We start from the raw sequence: 15,025 nt of genomic DNA, 5'->3' as shown, positions 1-15,025 counted from the left end.
CACACCAGTGCAAGTAGATAAATAGGTACCGCTCCGGCAGGAAGGTAAACGGCGTTTCTGTGCGCTGCTCTGGTTAGCCAGAAGCGGCTTAGTCATGCTGGCCACATGACCTGGAAGCTGTACGCAGGCTCCCTCGGCCAATAAAGCGAGATGAGCACTGCAACCCCAGAGTCGGTCACGACTGGACCTAATGGTCAGGGGTCCCTTTACCTTACATACACCTATTTGCATTTAGACTAATGTCTTATTGTATAGTTCTGGGCTTGTGTGGAAAGCTGGCAGAGGGCATACCTATACAATTAATGTGTGTGTGTGTGTGTGTGTGTGTGTGTGTGTGTGTGTGTGTAAATGGTTACGAGAGCCAGTGTGGTGTAGTGGTTAGGAGCGGTAGATTCGTAATCTGGTGAACCGGGTTCGCGTCTCCGCTCCTCCACATGCGGCTGCTGGTGACCTTGGGCTAGTCACACTTCTCTGAAGCCCCACTCACCTCACAGAGTGTTTGTTGTGGGGGAGGAAGGGAAAGGAGATCGTTAGCCACTTTGAGACTCCTTCGGGTAGTGATAAAGTGGAATATCAAATCTAAACTCTTACTCTCTTCTAAATGGCACACATTACAGCATGTGGTGTGGACAACCAGAGAATCACAATTCACATGTGGAGTCTAGGAGACAGTCAGTAGTACTCTCAATAAGTGAGAAAATTGCACCTGTCCCTTCTCCTGTGGGGCGTGGGTGAGATCATAATGATCAATAGTGCAGCTAGGTAATTTTAGCTCCTGGGTTTAATAGTGGAGGGTGGCCTTTAGTGGACCATGCACATTACTTCCGTTGTGAAGCGCACAATTAACATTTCTCTTTCCCCCACACCGCCAGCTGTTCTGTGCTTTACAACTGCTTCTACGTTCCTGCTACATTAGAGCAAAATGCAAACAAATAAAAATTGCCAACCCTGATTTTTTCTTTTTTTTTAATGAATATTCTCAGCATGTGCAGTTTCACATATTAAACCCACTTAAATTATAGCACCATGGTGACTGCAGGACTAAAAGGGAATTTGCTTCTGCCGCCTGGATGCTGAGTACATTTATCGAGCAATAAGCACCGTTTCGTTGTGGGAAATGACAAGACCTATTTTTAAGTGGAAATAATGCAAGAAGAATCTGTAACCATGGGCATGTCCAGCCAGCTGCCCCCTAACTTTAAATTAAAAATAAAAATAAAGGATGCTGCAGTGACCGACATCAGCACTGTCTGCTGCTGCTGCTGCCATCACCTGCCACTCTCTGGGGACCTTCAGGGCTGTGGCACTTTGAACCTCAGGATTCAGTCCGAGTCGCACCACTGGTAGTGATGCAAAAAAGCTTTTGCTGAACAGTTGGCATTTAAGAAGAGTTTAAAGGACAAGGCATTGGTTTTGATTGACAAGAAGGCAGTAGAGGTTTTCACCAGAGCGATATGGCAGTTAAGAGCGTTCATAGCTTTGGGCGTGGTTTCAACCTCTTTTTTGGCTGTGAAACGCGCAGGTGCGCTTTAGGCAATGTGTCTCAAACTAACCCACCTCATAGGGTTATCGTGAGGCCAAAATTGTTGTTGTGAGATCCTGGGAGGAAGGGTGGGATACAATTATAACTTGCAGATGGTTGCTACAAGCTGCGACAGCAGGTTTTCCCTTCTATATATGGGGCGTCACACTAGGCGTGGGAAAAGGATAGGGTTGCTTCTTTATCAGGTTTTAACCTGCCAGATTGTTTCCTTCTGCATTTCCTGGCCCCACACCCCTTTCTCAGCCTCAGGGTTAGTAGTTAATGGGCAAATATTTAATGGGAGAAAGGACTGCACCCCAGGCTATAATGTGAGTTGGATTGGTGGAGGATCTGCCATCAAGCATGTTCAACAGTGGAACAGTCTCCCTTGGGAGGTTGTGGACTCTCCTTCCTTGGTGGCTTCTAAGAAGTTTGGGTGGCCATCTGCCATGAATGCTTTAGCTGAGATTCCTGCATTGTAGGGGGTTGGGCTAGATGACCCCCAAGGTCCCTTCCAACTCTACAGTCCTATGATTCCATGAGGACATCTCTGTTGCCTCACTGTGGCTGACACAGGGAGTAGCACGAAAGTAATCTGCGTCATTGACTATGCAAAAGCCTCTGACTGTGTCGACCACAGCAAACTATGGCATGTTCTTAAAGAAATGGGAGTGCCTGATCACCTCATCTGTCTCCTGAGAAATCTCTATGTGGGACAAGAAGCTACAGTTAGAACTGGATATGGAACAACTGATTGGTTCAAAATTGGGAAAGGAGTATGACAAGGCTGTATATTGTCTCCCTGCTTATTTAACTTATATGCAGAATTCATCATGCGAAAGGCTGAACTGGATGAATCCCAAGACAAAATTAAGATTGCAGGAAGAAATATCAACAACCTCAGATATGCAGATGACACAACCTTGATGGCAGAAAGTGAGGAGGAATTAAAGAAACTTTTAATGAGGGTGAAAGAGGAGAGCACAAAATATGGACTGAAGCTCAACATCAAAAAAACAAAGATCATGACCACTGGGCCCATCACCTCCTGGCAAATAGAAGGGGAAGAAATGGAGGCAGTGAGAGATTTTACTTTCTTGGGCTCCATGATCACTGCAGATGGTGACAGCAGTCATGAAATTAAAAGACGCCTGCTTCTCGGGAGAAAAGCAATGACAAACCTAGACAGCATCTTAAAAAGCAGAGACATCACCTTGCCAACAAAGGCCCGTATAGTATGGTTTTCCCAGTAGTGCTGTATGGAAGTGAGAGCTGGACCATAAAGGCTGATAGCCGAAGAATTGATGCTTTTGAATTATGGTGCTGGAGGAGACTCTTGAGAGTCCCATGGACTGCAAGAAGAACAAACCGATCCATTCTGAAGGAAATCAGCCCTGAGTGCTCACTGGAAGGACAGACCCTGAAGCTGAGGCTCCAATACTTTGGCCACCTCATGAGAAGAGAAGACTCCCCGGAAAAGTCCCTGATGTTAGGAAAGATGGAGGGCACAAGGAGAAGGGGACGACAGAGGACGAGATGGTTGGATAGTGTTCTCGAAGCTACCATCATGAGTTTGACCAAACTGCGGGAGGCAGTGGAAGACAGAAATGCCTGGCGTGCTCTGGTCCATGGGGTCATGAAGAGTTGGACACGACTAAACGACTGAACAACAACAATGAAACAAAGGGGTGCAACAGCAAGCAAGCTGCTCTAGTATAACAGGCGCCAAAATTGGAGAATGATGGACAAGTTGAAAGGGTTGATACAGTAATGGGTAAAACTCTTACGTGTAAGAACTGGAGCCCTGCTTGGCAGCTAACAGATTGGGATACTGAAAAAGGAGTGGAGGGCCATGCCCTGCAAAGCCCCATCCCACAAAATGGCTTGGAAACAAATCCTGTTGCTGTAAACCAGGGGTCAGCAAACTTTTTCAGCAGGGGGCCGGTCCACTGTCCCTCAGACCTTGTAGGGGGCCGGACTATATTGGGGGTGGGGGTGGGATGAACGAATTCCTATGCCCCACAAATAACCCAGAGATGCATTTTAAATAAAAGCACACATTCTACTCATGTAAAAATACGCTGACTCCCGGACCGTCCATGGGCCGGATTTAGAAGGCGATTGGGCCGGATCCGGCCCCTGGGCCTTAGTTTGCCTACCCATGCTCTAAACGCTGTTTGGCTGCACCTTTCCTCTGCCTCTGGAGCTGGCGCCAGGTGGACGAGGGATCAGCAACTGGTAGCCCATGACTAGATTTTAATACAGTGGAACCTTGGGTTATGTATCATCCTCCTTACGAACGCTTCGGGTAACGAGCTCCGCTAACCCAGAAGTAGTAGTAGTAGTAATAATAATAATAACAATATTTTATTTATATCCCACCCTCCGCAGCCGAAGCCAGGCTCAGAGTGGCTAACAACAGTAAAATAATTCAGCATTCTAAAATCAATTCATTATAAAATCAGTTCAAATCAAACTGATGGGAAACATTGGGCTATGGTTCTGTGAGGATTACAAAAGGAGGGGGGCAGGCTGTGCCTTCGCCAAAGGCCTGGTGGAAGAGCTCTGTCTTGCAGGCCCTGCGGAAAGATGTCAAGTCCCACAGGGCCCGAGTCTCTTGTAACAGAGCGTTCCACCAGATCGGAGCCGCAGCCGAAAAAGCCCTGGCTCTAGTTGAGGCCAGCCTAACCTCTCTGTGGCCTGGGACCTTCAGGATGTTTTTATTTGAAGACCGTAAGGTCCTCCGTGGGACATACCAGGAGAGGCGGTCCCGTAGGTACAAGGGTCCATGGCCGTATAGGGCTTTAAAGGTTAGAACCAGCACCTTAAACCTGATCCTGTACTCCACTGGGAGCCAGTGCAGCTGGTATAGCACTGGGTGATGTGATCCTGCAGTGAGGACCCCGTAAGGAGTCTCACTTCTGCGAGAGATGCTCCTGCTTGAGAACTTTGCCCCTGGATGCGAGCGGAGGTTGTGTGCCAGTGCAGTGGCGGCAGCGGGGGGCCCCGGGGGGCCCCATTAGCGAAAGCATGCCTCATGTTAAGAACAGTTTCGGGTTAAGAACAGACCTCTGGGACGAATTAAGTTCGTAACCGGAGGACCACTGTATAGTTACTAATATCCTTGGCAAGTGATGGGAGGGCATTCCACAGGGAGGATGCCACTATTGAGAAGGCTCTCAGCCTGGTTCACCATAGCTTTACCTTTTGCTACAGGGAACTGCCAGAAGGCCCTTAGAGCTGGACCTCAGTTTCCTGGCTGAACAATTGGGGTGGAGACGCTCCTTCAGGTATACTGGGCCAAAGCCATTTGGGGCTTTAAAGGTCAGCACCAACACTTGAATTGTGCTCAGAAACGTACTGGGAACCAGTGTAGATCCTTTAGGACTGGTGTTATATGGCCCCGGAAACTGCGCCATGTCACCAGTCTAGCTGCCGCAATCTGGATTACCGTATTTTTCGCTCTATAAGATGCACTTTTTCCCTCCTAAAAAGTAAGGGGAAATGTGTGTGCGTCTTATGGAGCGAATGCAGGCTGCGCAGCTATCGTTGAAGCCAGAACAGCAAGCTGCGCAGCACCTTTTGTGATGCCTTAGCCTGATCCTCCATCCTTCTTCAACAACATTTGATTCAGAATTTTTTTTTTCTTGTTTTCCTTCTCTAAAAACTAGGTGCGCCTAATGGTCGGGTGCGTCTTATAGACCGAAAAATACGGTGGTTGGTTTCAAATCACCTTTAAAGGTAACCCCACACAGAGCGCATTGCAGTAGTCCAAGCAGGAGATAACCAGAGCACTTCAGTCACTGCAGAGCTGAGCAGACAGTGCTGAACTGGTACATGGGACCAGTAGTTTGGCCCAGGAGAAGGGCAGCTTCTTATTCCCGTCTGTCTGCTGGCCCTTTGCAGCACAAACGCAGCCTTAAACATCACCTCCAATATCTCCCATTTCGAAAACAGAAGAAGAACTACATATATGGACCACGGACAGAATTTTATTTCGATGCCAACCTTGAAACCATGCTCGAGACGGCTTACAGCACGAGCAAAAGCTCATAATTACAAAAAAAAACATCAAAAAGTACACAACCAGCTTGAAACAATTTCCACGTAATCCAGAACATTTAAATAAAAATACAAAAATAAATAAATAATAGCAATAATAGCAACAACTCCCCCCCCCCAATTTTGTGTCCAGTCTGCCCCTAATAATGTTGGTCCGAATACAGTATAACCTTTAGAAGACACCACAAGGCAGCAGCGCTGTACAGGGAAGTTTTTTTTTTTAATGTTTAATGTTTTATCATGTTTTTCATATATGTTGGAAGCTGTCCAGAGTGGCTGGGGCAACCCAGTCAGATGGGAGGGGTACAATTAATAAAATAATAAAATAATAAAATAGTAATAATAATAATAATAATAATAATAATAATAATAATAATAATAATATTGGACAGGAGCCTTTCCCAGTACTGCCAGGAACAGAAAACGAATGGAAAGTGATACCTTATGCATGCAAACCACATGCAATGGGTGTTTTCCATGCAGGAGGTACCTAAGCACCTGCACAAATTTAATAAATATAAAATAAAAATAAAAAATAAAAATTTATTATTGTTAATCATCATCATCATCATCATCTAGTTTCCATGATGGGGCGCTGTATCTTAAAACAAGACCCAGCCATGTCACCTGCCTTCCCACGCCCGCGGGTGAGGGCGTCACCCGCCCGCGGGGAAAACACGCGTGCGGTTGCGTGGAACGCCTCCGCAAGCTGTCACTCAGCTCCCGTCTTGCCTCTCGCGACACTGCCCCTTTAAGCCTCACCCCACCCCGCGACGCGGGCGCGCGCGCATACACACACACGCGCATACACAGAGAGAGAGAGAGAGAGAGAGAGAGAGAGAGAGAGAGAGAGAGAGACGGATCCCCAAGGCCACGCCCCTCGCCCAATCAGCGCGCTGTAGCGGCAGCAACGGCGCCGACGAGCTTCCAATAGGAGAGGCCGGTGCGGCCACTATTGTTGATGAGGCGGCCGGAGCGGTCGCATCGGCCGGAGCGGCGTTCCGCTCGTGTGTGAGGAGAGCTATATTGCTGAGGGGGGCCTGGCTGACCGACCGACTGACTGACTGACTGACTGGCGTCTCCTCTTCCCCCTCCCCTCCCCCCTCCCAACGGCCGTTCTCCTCAGCGCCGTTTACCTCAGAGCCAGCCGAAGGATGGCTTCTCACCCGCCGCGCGTGAGGCGAAGCGGCTCGCCGACCCCGGCCACCTCCCTGGCGGCGGCGGCGGCGGCGGCGGGAGCCTCGGCTGTGTCGGCGGGAGCAGGCGGGGCCGCCAGCGCCAACAGCAGCCGCCTGCAGCCCATGCGGGCGACGGTGCCTTTCCAGCTCAAGCAGCACGGCAGCCCCACGAGGGGCGGCGGCGGCGGCATTTCACGCGCGGCGACGACGACGACGGCATCGCCTCAGCCGCCGCCTCCTCCTTCTTCTTCTTCGCCGCCGCCGCCTCCTTCCTCGCGCACCGCCAGCCCGACACGCGCGGCGCCCGGTAACGGCAGCGGCGCGCGCAGCGGCGGTGGCAGCCCTGCCGTAGCCACGCAGACCCCCGCCGCCGCCGCCGCCCTCCCTCCTCCTCCTCCTCCTCCGCCGCCTTCCACGCGCGGCAGCCCCACGCGCGGGGCCGGGCCTCGCGGGAGCCCCCCTCGGCTGCACCAGCTGCCGCCGCCGCCCCCCGCGCCGCCATTGCCGGGCTCCAGCCCTTCGCCTTGCTCCTCCCCAGTCTCGCCGCCTGTGCCCGAGAGCAGCGCCTGCTCCGCCGCCGCCGCCGTGGTTTCTTCCTCGTCCTCCGGGGGAAGGATCCGGCACCGGCAGAGGAGGCGGTCGCCCGAGCAAAGCAGGGCCTCTCCGGAGAGGAAGAGCCCGAGCTCGCCTGTTTGCAAAGGTGAGGGGTGGGGTTTTTTTTGGGGGGGGTGCGTGGGGGTGTGTGTGTGAAGGGGCACTTAAGGCGGAGGAAACCGGAGCCCCCCCCCCACCCGAGCTGCTGCCAACTGGCCCTAACCGTACCGGTTTCCTGCTTTTCGTCTCGAGCAGATGGCGAGGGCTTTCCTGCAGAGCTGGACCACGAGGCCGCCAGGGCTTTGGGCATCTCTGCACTTCCCTTGTGGACCCCTTGGCTCTGGACCCCCTTGTTTGGGGGGGAGGTTGTTGTCATTTCTCACCTGTTATTTGCAGATCCTGTCTGCATTGAATAACTTCCTTACCCCCATAATTTTTGGTGGCTGACTCGCCTCCCTTCCTAGGGGAGCTGTGTTTCGATGGCACAATGTACAGGGACCTGTGGAAAGGAAAGCACTGCCAAGCATGGTGTGGTGCCTGAAAAGAGATCCAGGCAGCGAAAGGATGTGTCTAGACATGTTTCGCTTTAATAGGAGCATGGCAGGCTGCATGGTACGGAGCCCATCTAGTTCCATACTGTCTACCCTGACTGATGGTGGCTCCCTAGGGTTTCAGGCAGGGAGTCTCTCCCAGTCCTATTTGAAGATGCTGGGATTGAAATTGGGACCTTCTGCATGCAAGGCAGATGGTCTTGTTTTGGCCTGGTTTTACAGCGCAGCTTTACATTGATTTGTGGTGGTAAAACGTTACAAAATATAATATGTTGATGGTAATTGAGGGTTGAAGGGGAGCTAGTATGTTATTAAATAATATTTCCTGATCTTTGAAAGCAATTGTTCAGCTGAGTGGGGAGGACTTACGTTTTTTGTAGCGGACAGTTTGGGTAGTTACATGTGTCCTCCTTTACACTGGTAAGTTTCAACTAATGTGTCTTTTTGTGCAGATTAGGTTTTGGAATACCTGAGCTCTAGCATTCATAAGTTTTTCTAGAATGAGTAGGTGAGATACTTGTATAGGATCTGTAGAATTGACACCAGGGTGAAAGTATTTGCTTTAGTGACCCTCCCTCTGTTGAGAAAACAGTGGCCTTGAGCCTCTCTGTTCACAGTTCCATGGCTGAGTACACACCATACATTTAAAGCACATGACTGATTCCTCAAAGAATCCTGGAAACTAGTTTAATGGTACTGTGAATTGTAGCTCTGTGGGGGGGGGGTGTAAACTACAGTTCCCATGATTCTTTGGGGGAAGTCATGCCTTTATGGTGTATACACAGTCTATATCTTTTTAGGTTCATGCTGTAGTCTATACACTACAGGACCGGTGCAGGGGTTTAATACCAACCTTAGGGAAGGAAAAAGACCACAGAAATTTGACTGTCTTGGTAGCATTCTCCATGCAGTCAAGATAAGAAGTAGGAGCAGAACAGTGCACTATTTCATCCAATGAAGATACAAAATGACAAGTCAGTGACAATCATAGTGTCCTGGAATACTCAGCACCTCCCTAGGTAGGTCTGTTGTATACAGTAGAATTGCATCTTACGCCAGTGGTTTTCAGCTGGTATTGGGGCACCGTGAATGATGGTCAGGTGCAGCGCCATTTATTTATTGCTTCCCTACAATTGATTATTTTTTTTAAGGCTGCAATCCAGTGTACGGTAAGAGTGAGCCCAATGCAACTTAGTTGAAAATGTCTGAGTAAACAGGTACAGTGGTACCTCGGGATGCGAATGGGATCCGTTCCAGAGCCCCGTTTGCATCCCGAATGGAATGCAAGACGCGACGGCGCGCGGGTCGCGTTTCCCCGCTTCCGAGCATGCACATGACGTCATTTTGAGCTTCTGCGCATGCACGAGCGGTGAAACCTGGAAGTAACGCGCTCCGTTACTTCTGGGTTGCCACAGATCGCAACTCGAACGCGCTCAACCCGAAGCACATTCAACTCGAGGTATAACTGTATAGGGTCCTGCTGGGAACTTTTCACAGGGGAGCTGCAAAAAGAAGGGAGCTGTGGACTCAAAAAGGTTGAACGCCTCTGTTGTACGCACATGTAATTCATGCACTTTCAACCATACATGGTTGAAGGCAGGCTAGTTGAAATTGCACAAGTTAAATGAAAGCAAGGCAAAGAGCTTAAAAGCACCTTTTGCACTGGGTCTGCTTGGGCTGCCTGGTGCTTTTAAGCACTCTTTCCTTCCTTGGGCAGCGGCAGCAAGGCCTCCTCAGTTCATTGGTCCAGAAGGCTAGCGATGCTTATAAGTGGGCAGCTTGAGTATACATGTTTTTGCATATATGTAGAACCCTTGGAATCGAACCTGCGCATATGTTGTGATTGTGTTGTATTTGAAACTGTTTATAGACAGTTGTGAATGCAAAGAATAGTTAACATTTTTTATAGACAGGCAGCAACCATTCTAGGCAAGTCCCATTGACATGTGGGACTTTTGGACCCGGAAGAGGGCGGGGCACACTTATGCATGTTCTGCTGTCGTGCAGTGCATGGGGGCTGGGAACAGAACCCCTGCACGAAATTGTCGCCGCCTGTAGTGAGATTGAGAGGTTATTTGGAAATTTGTACACTACTATTATTTGAACAAGCATATAAATATCCACTTGCCTGGTTATCTTTGGGATTTTACCAGTGCTGTTTTGCAACCACACAGGGAAGCTTCTATAAAATGGAGAATTCTTCTTTCTTGCACACATGCACACCCCCATTTCCTTCACTATGCCATGAAATACCAAACAGATGTGTGGGCAGATAGACTAGCAAAACTTATTGCGAAAGTAGCTAGATTGTGCTAAAGAAGCATATCCTAACAACTAAGGTACTTCCTTTATATATTTTTTTTAAGAATACTAACTTTTAAGGACAGAAGAATTTGAAAACATCATCCCAAAATGTCCTTATGAGAAAATGTGGTTAGGATTAGCCAGCATACATATTTTCTCCAGGCTTATTTGATGGCAAGCCTCATTGAACTTGATGTGACTTCCCAGTAAGAATGCGTAGTAGAATCAAGCAGGTATGAACAATAGGTTTCTTTTCCTTACATCTTGGAAAAACTAGAAATGTGATCTAGAAAGGATCTGTCTTGAAACTACTTGCATGGATTATACGTTTCATCTTTGACCAGAATCTCTATCTAGTCAAAGCTGAGCCTTTTATTGGTTGTTTCAAGTATCTTTAATGAACAATAAGACCCACTCTCAACTGTAACATTGTTTAGAATTGCAGCCTTAGTCTTCAAGACAGTATTGACTTGTCATTATCAATTGCTATGGACTTTGGAAAGTGTGACTGCTTTTTAAGCTTTCTTTCAGCCTTGAAGAGAGCTATGAAAGAGTAATTATTCTTGAGGCCATTGTTCAGAAAACTTTTATGTCCTGAAGGCTCCTATTCATTGATATGTATAATTGATAATAGCACTGAGTCAGAATTTGTTACGGGAATGACTAGTATGATGTTGCCCCACCTACCTTTTAACTAAATTTTCAAACACTTAAGAAATTTACAGTTAATAGCTTTGTGGCATGCTGATTTTCCATGTGGCTATTGGAATGCCTTTACTTGACAGGAAATAGTCAGGAAGGTGAAAATAGAAGTTTGAAGGGTTATAACATATCTAGCAATTTTGTTTCCTACAGATACTTCTCAAATCATTAAATTGAATGCAAATAGGTAAATAACATAAATCTCCATTGATTTGGAAAGATGGACTCTACTTAAATTTAGCATTTGCAGTAAAGTTAATACACTTAAGATTAATGAATGCTGCAAATAATAATAGATGTGTTGTGTGGTATTTATCTACACATCCCCCAAGCATACTTTCAAAAGATTAATGCATTATTTCAGGGCTTTTATTTGGGGTAATGCTTCACTTTGTATATCATTTAAAAGAATGTGTTTGCCTATATTAGAAGGCGGATTACATTTTTCTGATACTAGTTTATACCACAAGACAAAAATGTTAACACATATACATGAGTGCCAAGTTTATTTTTTACGAATACTCCAGCAGGTAGGATTTGAGCACAAGAGGACTCTCCCCTCATGTATTTTCCAGAAACTGATCTTCAGAAGAATTACTGCCTCCAATTGTGTGGAGGCAGGGTAACAGCCGTCATGGCTAGTAGCCACTGATAGCCCTAATTTCCAAATTTTTGTTTAATTCTCTTTGAGAGTCATGAGCATCACTGCTTGCTGTAGGAGCAAGTTCCATAGTTTAACTATGTGCTGTGGGAAGAAGCATTTCCTTATGTGTCCTGAATCTTCCAGCTTTCAGATTCATTTGATATCCACAAGTTTCTATTTTTATTAGACAGAGAGAAAAACTTCTTTTATCCACTTTCTCCATGCAATGCATAATTTTATAGATTTCTATCATGTCACCTGTTACTTACCTTTTCTTTAAAAAAAAGGCCTGCAACCTTTCTTCATGGGGGGGGGGGATCACTCCATCCCCTTGATCTTTTTTATTGCCCTTTTCGGAACTTTTTCCAGCTCTCCAGTATCCTTTTTCAGTTGAAGTGACAAGAACTGTACACAGTATTCCAAATGCGATCGCACCATAGATTTGTTTAACGCCATCATGATATTGGCACTTTTATTTTCAGTTCCTTTCTTCATGGTGCTAAGCATAGAACTTGCCTTTTTCATAGCTGCCTCACACTAGATCAACATCTTCACTTATCTATCCGTTGTGACCAAAAGTTCTGTCCCCATGAGCATGTAAATGTGAAAGACTTTTACCCCAATGTGCATCACTTTGTGTTTGCTTACATTTAATTGCATTAGCCATTTTATCACCCATCCACTCAGTTTGGAAAGGTTCTTTTGGTCCTTCTGTGATCAAGTTTGTAATTTGTACACAAGGAGATTGCCTGGAAGGAATAGAAACAAGATAAACCAGATTATACAAGGCACTGGAGGAGAAATGGATAAGTTGTATGCATCAGAGTCCCATACATAGGCCAGAAAGCTTACAACATAGGCTGAAAGCTTGCAACAGTTTGCAGATTGTATTGTTGAGGCTACATCTATTCCATTTTCAGGATATAACTTTTCACCACAGGTCAGATGACTGCAGTTTCTGTGAATGTGTGAATGGAAGGGAGGTTCCCAATTTCCATATATAACAACCCCTATGACTACAAGGGACTTTTCAGCTGGACCTAAACATAAAGTAGAACATTCTTAGCATTTGGCCTATACTTGATAGTAAATGTAATTCAAGCCCTCTTTTAGTGGGAATATCTGCAAACTGAATCTTACATTTGGCACCCTGGTATGAATCCTACATAATCCAGGTTGAGGCAAGAATAGCAGTAAACAGTTTTTGATCCTGATCAAGTAAATATAAGATTCTATAGAATCACTATGTTCCTAGAATTCTTCCATATTCTGAAATAGGGCCCTCTTCCTCAGTGTCATTAAGTCATCTCGATGGCACTAGGATCTGACTGAACTGTTGCATTTTACTAATAGCACTATTCCTACTTTCGGGGTCTATCTGTTTTTCAGTGAATCTCTTGACTTTCTCCCCGCTGCCATTGAGCCTTGGAGCTTTTTTATATATATACTGGATGAGCAATCCCTAGATTTTCCAGAGGCTACATTTTGCCTCTTAGATGCTCTCTTGTCAATGCATAAAACGCTTTGCACATATTATCCTCAGTCGTATTTCTGGATTGATCAGTGGCTGCTGGTTGAACCAAAGAATCACCCCAGTGAATAAGATCCTAGGGCCTCTTTCTGTTATGGAAATTAATGCTCCAGTTGACTAATTCTAAACAATTTTTTGAAAATGTATGCTTTAAAATGATGTTTAAAATAACTGCATGTGTCAGAGCTACCCTAGGTCCCAGCTCACAAAGGACCAACGCTGCTTCGTTGTTAAGTATAAAAGTCTTTATTGAAGTTCAGATTCACTTCCAGAGCCGCAGCGCGCAGCTCCACGTCTTAAGTGTCAGACCACTGATGCTCCATCTGAGTCTCCTCCCCCTTGACACCAATTTAAGATTCTAGCCTTGCTCCACCTTCTCCGCTGCTCCTTCCTCCTCTGGGTCCGCCTGCCCGCCGGGGTTCCGCCCTTTCTAGCCTCTTCTCCCGCTGATTCCCCTGAGCCTTCTCCCTCCCTCTGGCGGGCTTTAGGAGCTGGTTCCCCATCCGGGTCTCCTGCTGTTCCGCGCGCCTGCACATTTGAACTTGGCGCGCGCGCCCAGCCAGCAGCTTTCCTCCTGACCGTTCCACTGCTGCTGTCACTGCTTCCCCCTTCGGGGGGGCTAGCTGCAACTGACCTCCCCTCCGTTGGAGGCGTGGTCAGCCCTGACTCCCTCTCTGGAGGAGGCACTGCCCCTGACACATGTGACTCTTCCCCCCCACTACGCTCTGGTGGGGAAACTGGTCCCGATCCTCCACTGCTGCTTTGGGGTTCCCCTCTGGCTCCTTGTTTCTGGTGCGTCCCCCCTGGGACCCCCCTTGCCCTGACCATCGGCGCCCCCTTCTGGGAATCTTCTGATTCACTGGAGAAGCTCATGGAATCTCTCGGGCCACTGTCATACTCCCCTACGCTGCCCTCGGATTCTTCCCCTTCGCTCTCCCAATCCTCTCTCCCCAGTGCTCCTGCTCCTGATTCCCTGACAGCATGGAATCACCCCAACTTTATGGAGGAACCCCTCTTCCTTTAATATAGGGGGAAGTAGCTTGGGCTGACCAAAGGTTAACAAAAACCTAGTTCAAAGTCAGTGGGAGTTTTACAGCTGAAATTAAATTAACAGGTCCAACTGGCTTGTGCAATGGTAAACTTAAACGTTCCGCAAAAAATATTGAACCCCAAAATGGAATTGATCCATTTAGTGGTGGAACACATTGCCACTTGGTTTGTCTGGAAAACAATGTTACAAGACTTAAACTAGTTTTATCTATTTAAAAAATAGTTTATGGATGCAATTGCTCTTATCCTTTCTGACTTGAACGCCAATTTCTGCATTGTCCTGTTTTGATGAAGAACTTTGAGTTTGTGACACCTGAGGAAGTGGAAAAGATCCTTACAAGTGAAGGAGAAATCTCTATAGTTTTGAAGGAGCAGTGATGAGACCACTGGTTCAGAAGCTCTCATTTGATTTCACATTTTAACAATTTTAGACAAAGACTGCAGCTTGTGTACAACATTGAGTGAGGGGGTCTCCTTCCTCTCTTCCCCACTTGGACACGGATGGCCCATTCTGTTTCACTGCCGGAGGCGAAACAGGAATGTGCCACTCCCTACTCAAGCCCCAACCCTCCTCTTCCGCTGTCGTCAGAATGCCCCCCCCTTCACCTTTCTGCTTATCATCTCCAGCAGCTTTTGAAATCATCAACCAGGCATCCACATTTTCACTTGCACTGTAGCATACAGTTGAATAATTTGTGGGGATTTCAAGCATAAATGGTACATTTTGGCTAGCTGCTCCTAGGCAATACTTTATCAGCATACCTGATCCAAAACACCCACCCACCTCACTCACACACGAAAACAAAGATCACCACAGCCAATCACAAACAAACAATCACACCCTAGGCCAACCCCAACCTCTCTCACCACCAAAGGAACACAAGTGAA

The 15,025-nt window shown here is 47.1% G+C and overlaps 1 protein-coding gene across 1 annotated transcript in view; it reads left to right on the top strand.

The window, feature by feature from the left end:
- The first annotated feature begins 6,529 nt into the window (after positions 1–6,529).
- The window catches only part of FAM117B (family with sequence similarity 117 member B), a 29,260-nt gene continuing 20,764 nt past the window's right edge, over positions 6,530–15,025 (top strand). Inside the window, exon 1 of the mRNA XM_083629642.1 lies at positions 6,530–7,462. Coding sequence (XP_083485768.1) covers positions 6,739–7,462 — 724 coding nt within the window. The 5' untranslated portion in view covers positions 6,530–6,738. The remainder of the gene's footprint in view (positions 7,463–15,025) is intronic.

Source organism: Podarcis filfolensis (genome assembly GCF_964270895.1).
Source record: "Podarcis filfolensis genome assembly, chromosome: 1".
NCBI classification, from domain to species: domain Eukaryota; kingdom Metazoa; phylum Chordata; class Lepidosauria; order Squamata; family Lacertidae; genus Podarcis; species Podarcis filfolensis.
Note: the sequence above shows the minus strand (reverse complement) of the source record. Positions and strands in the feature narration are given on the sequence as shown.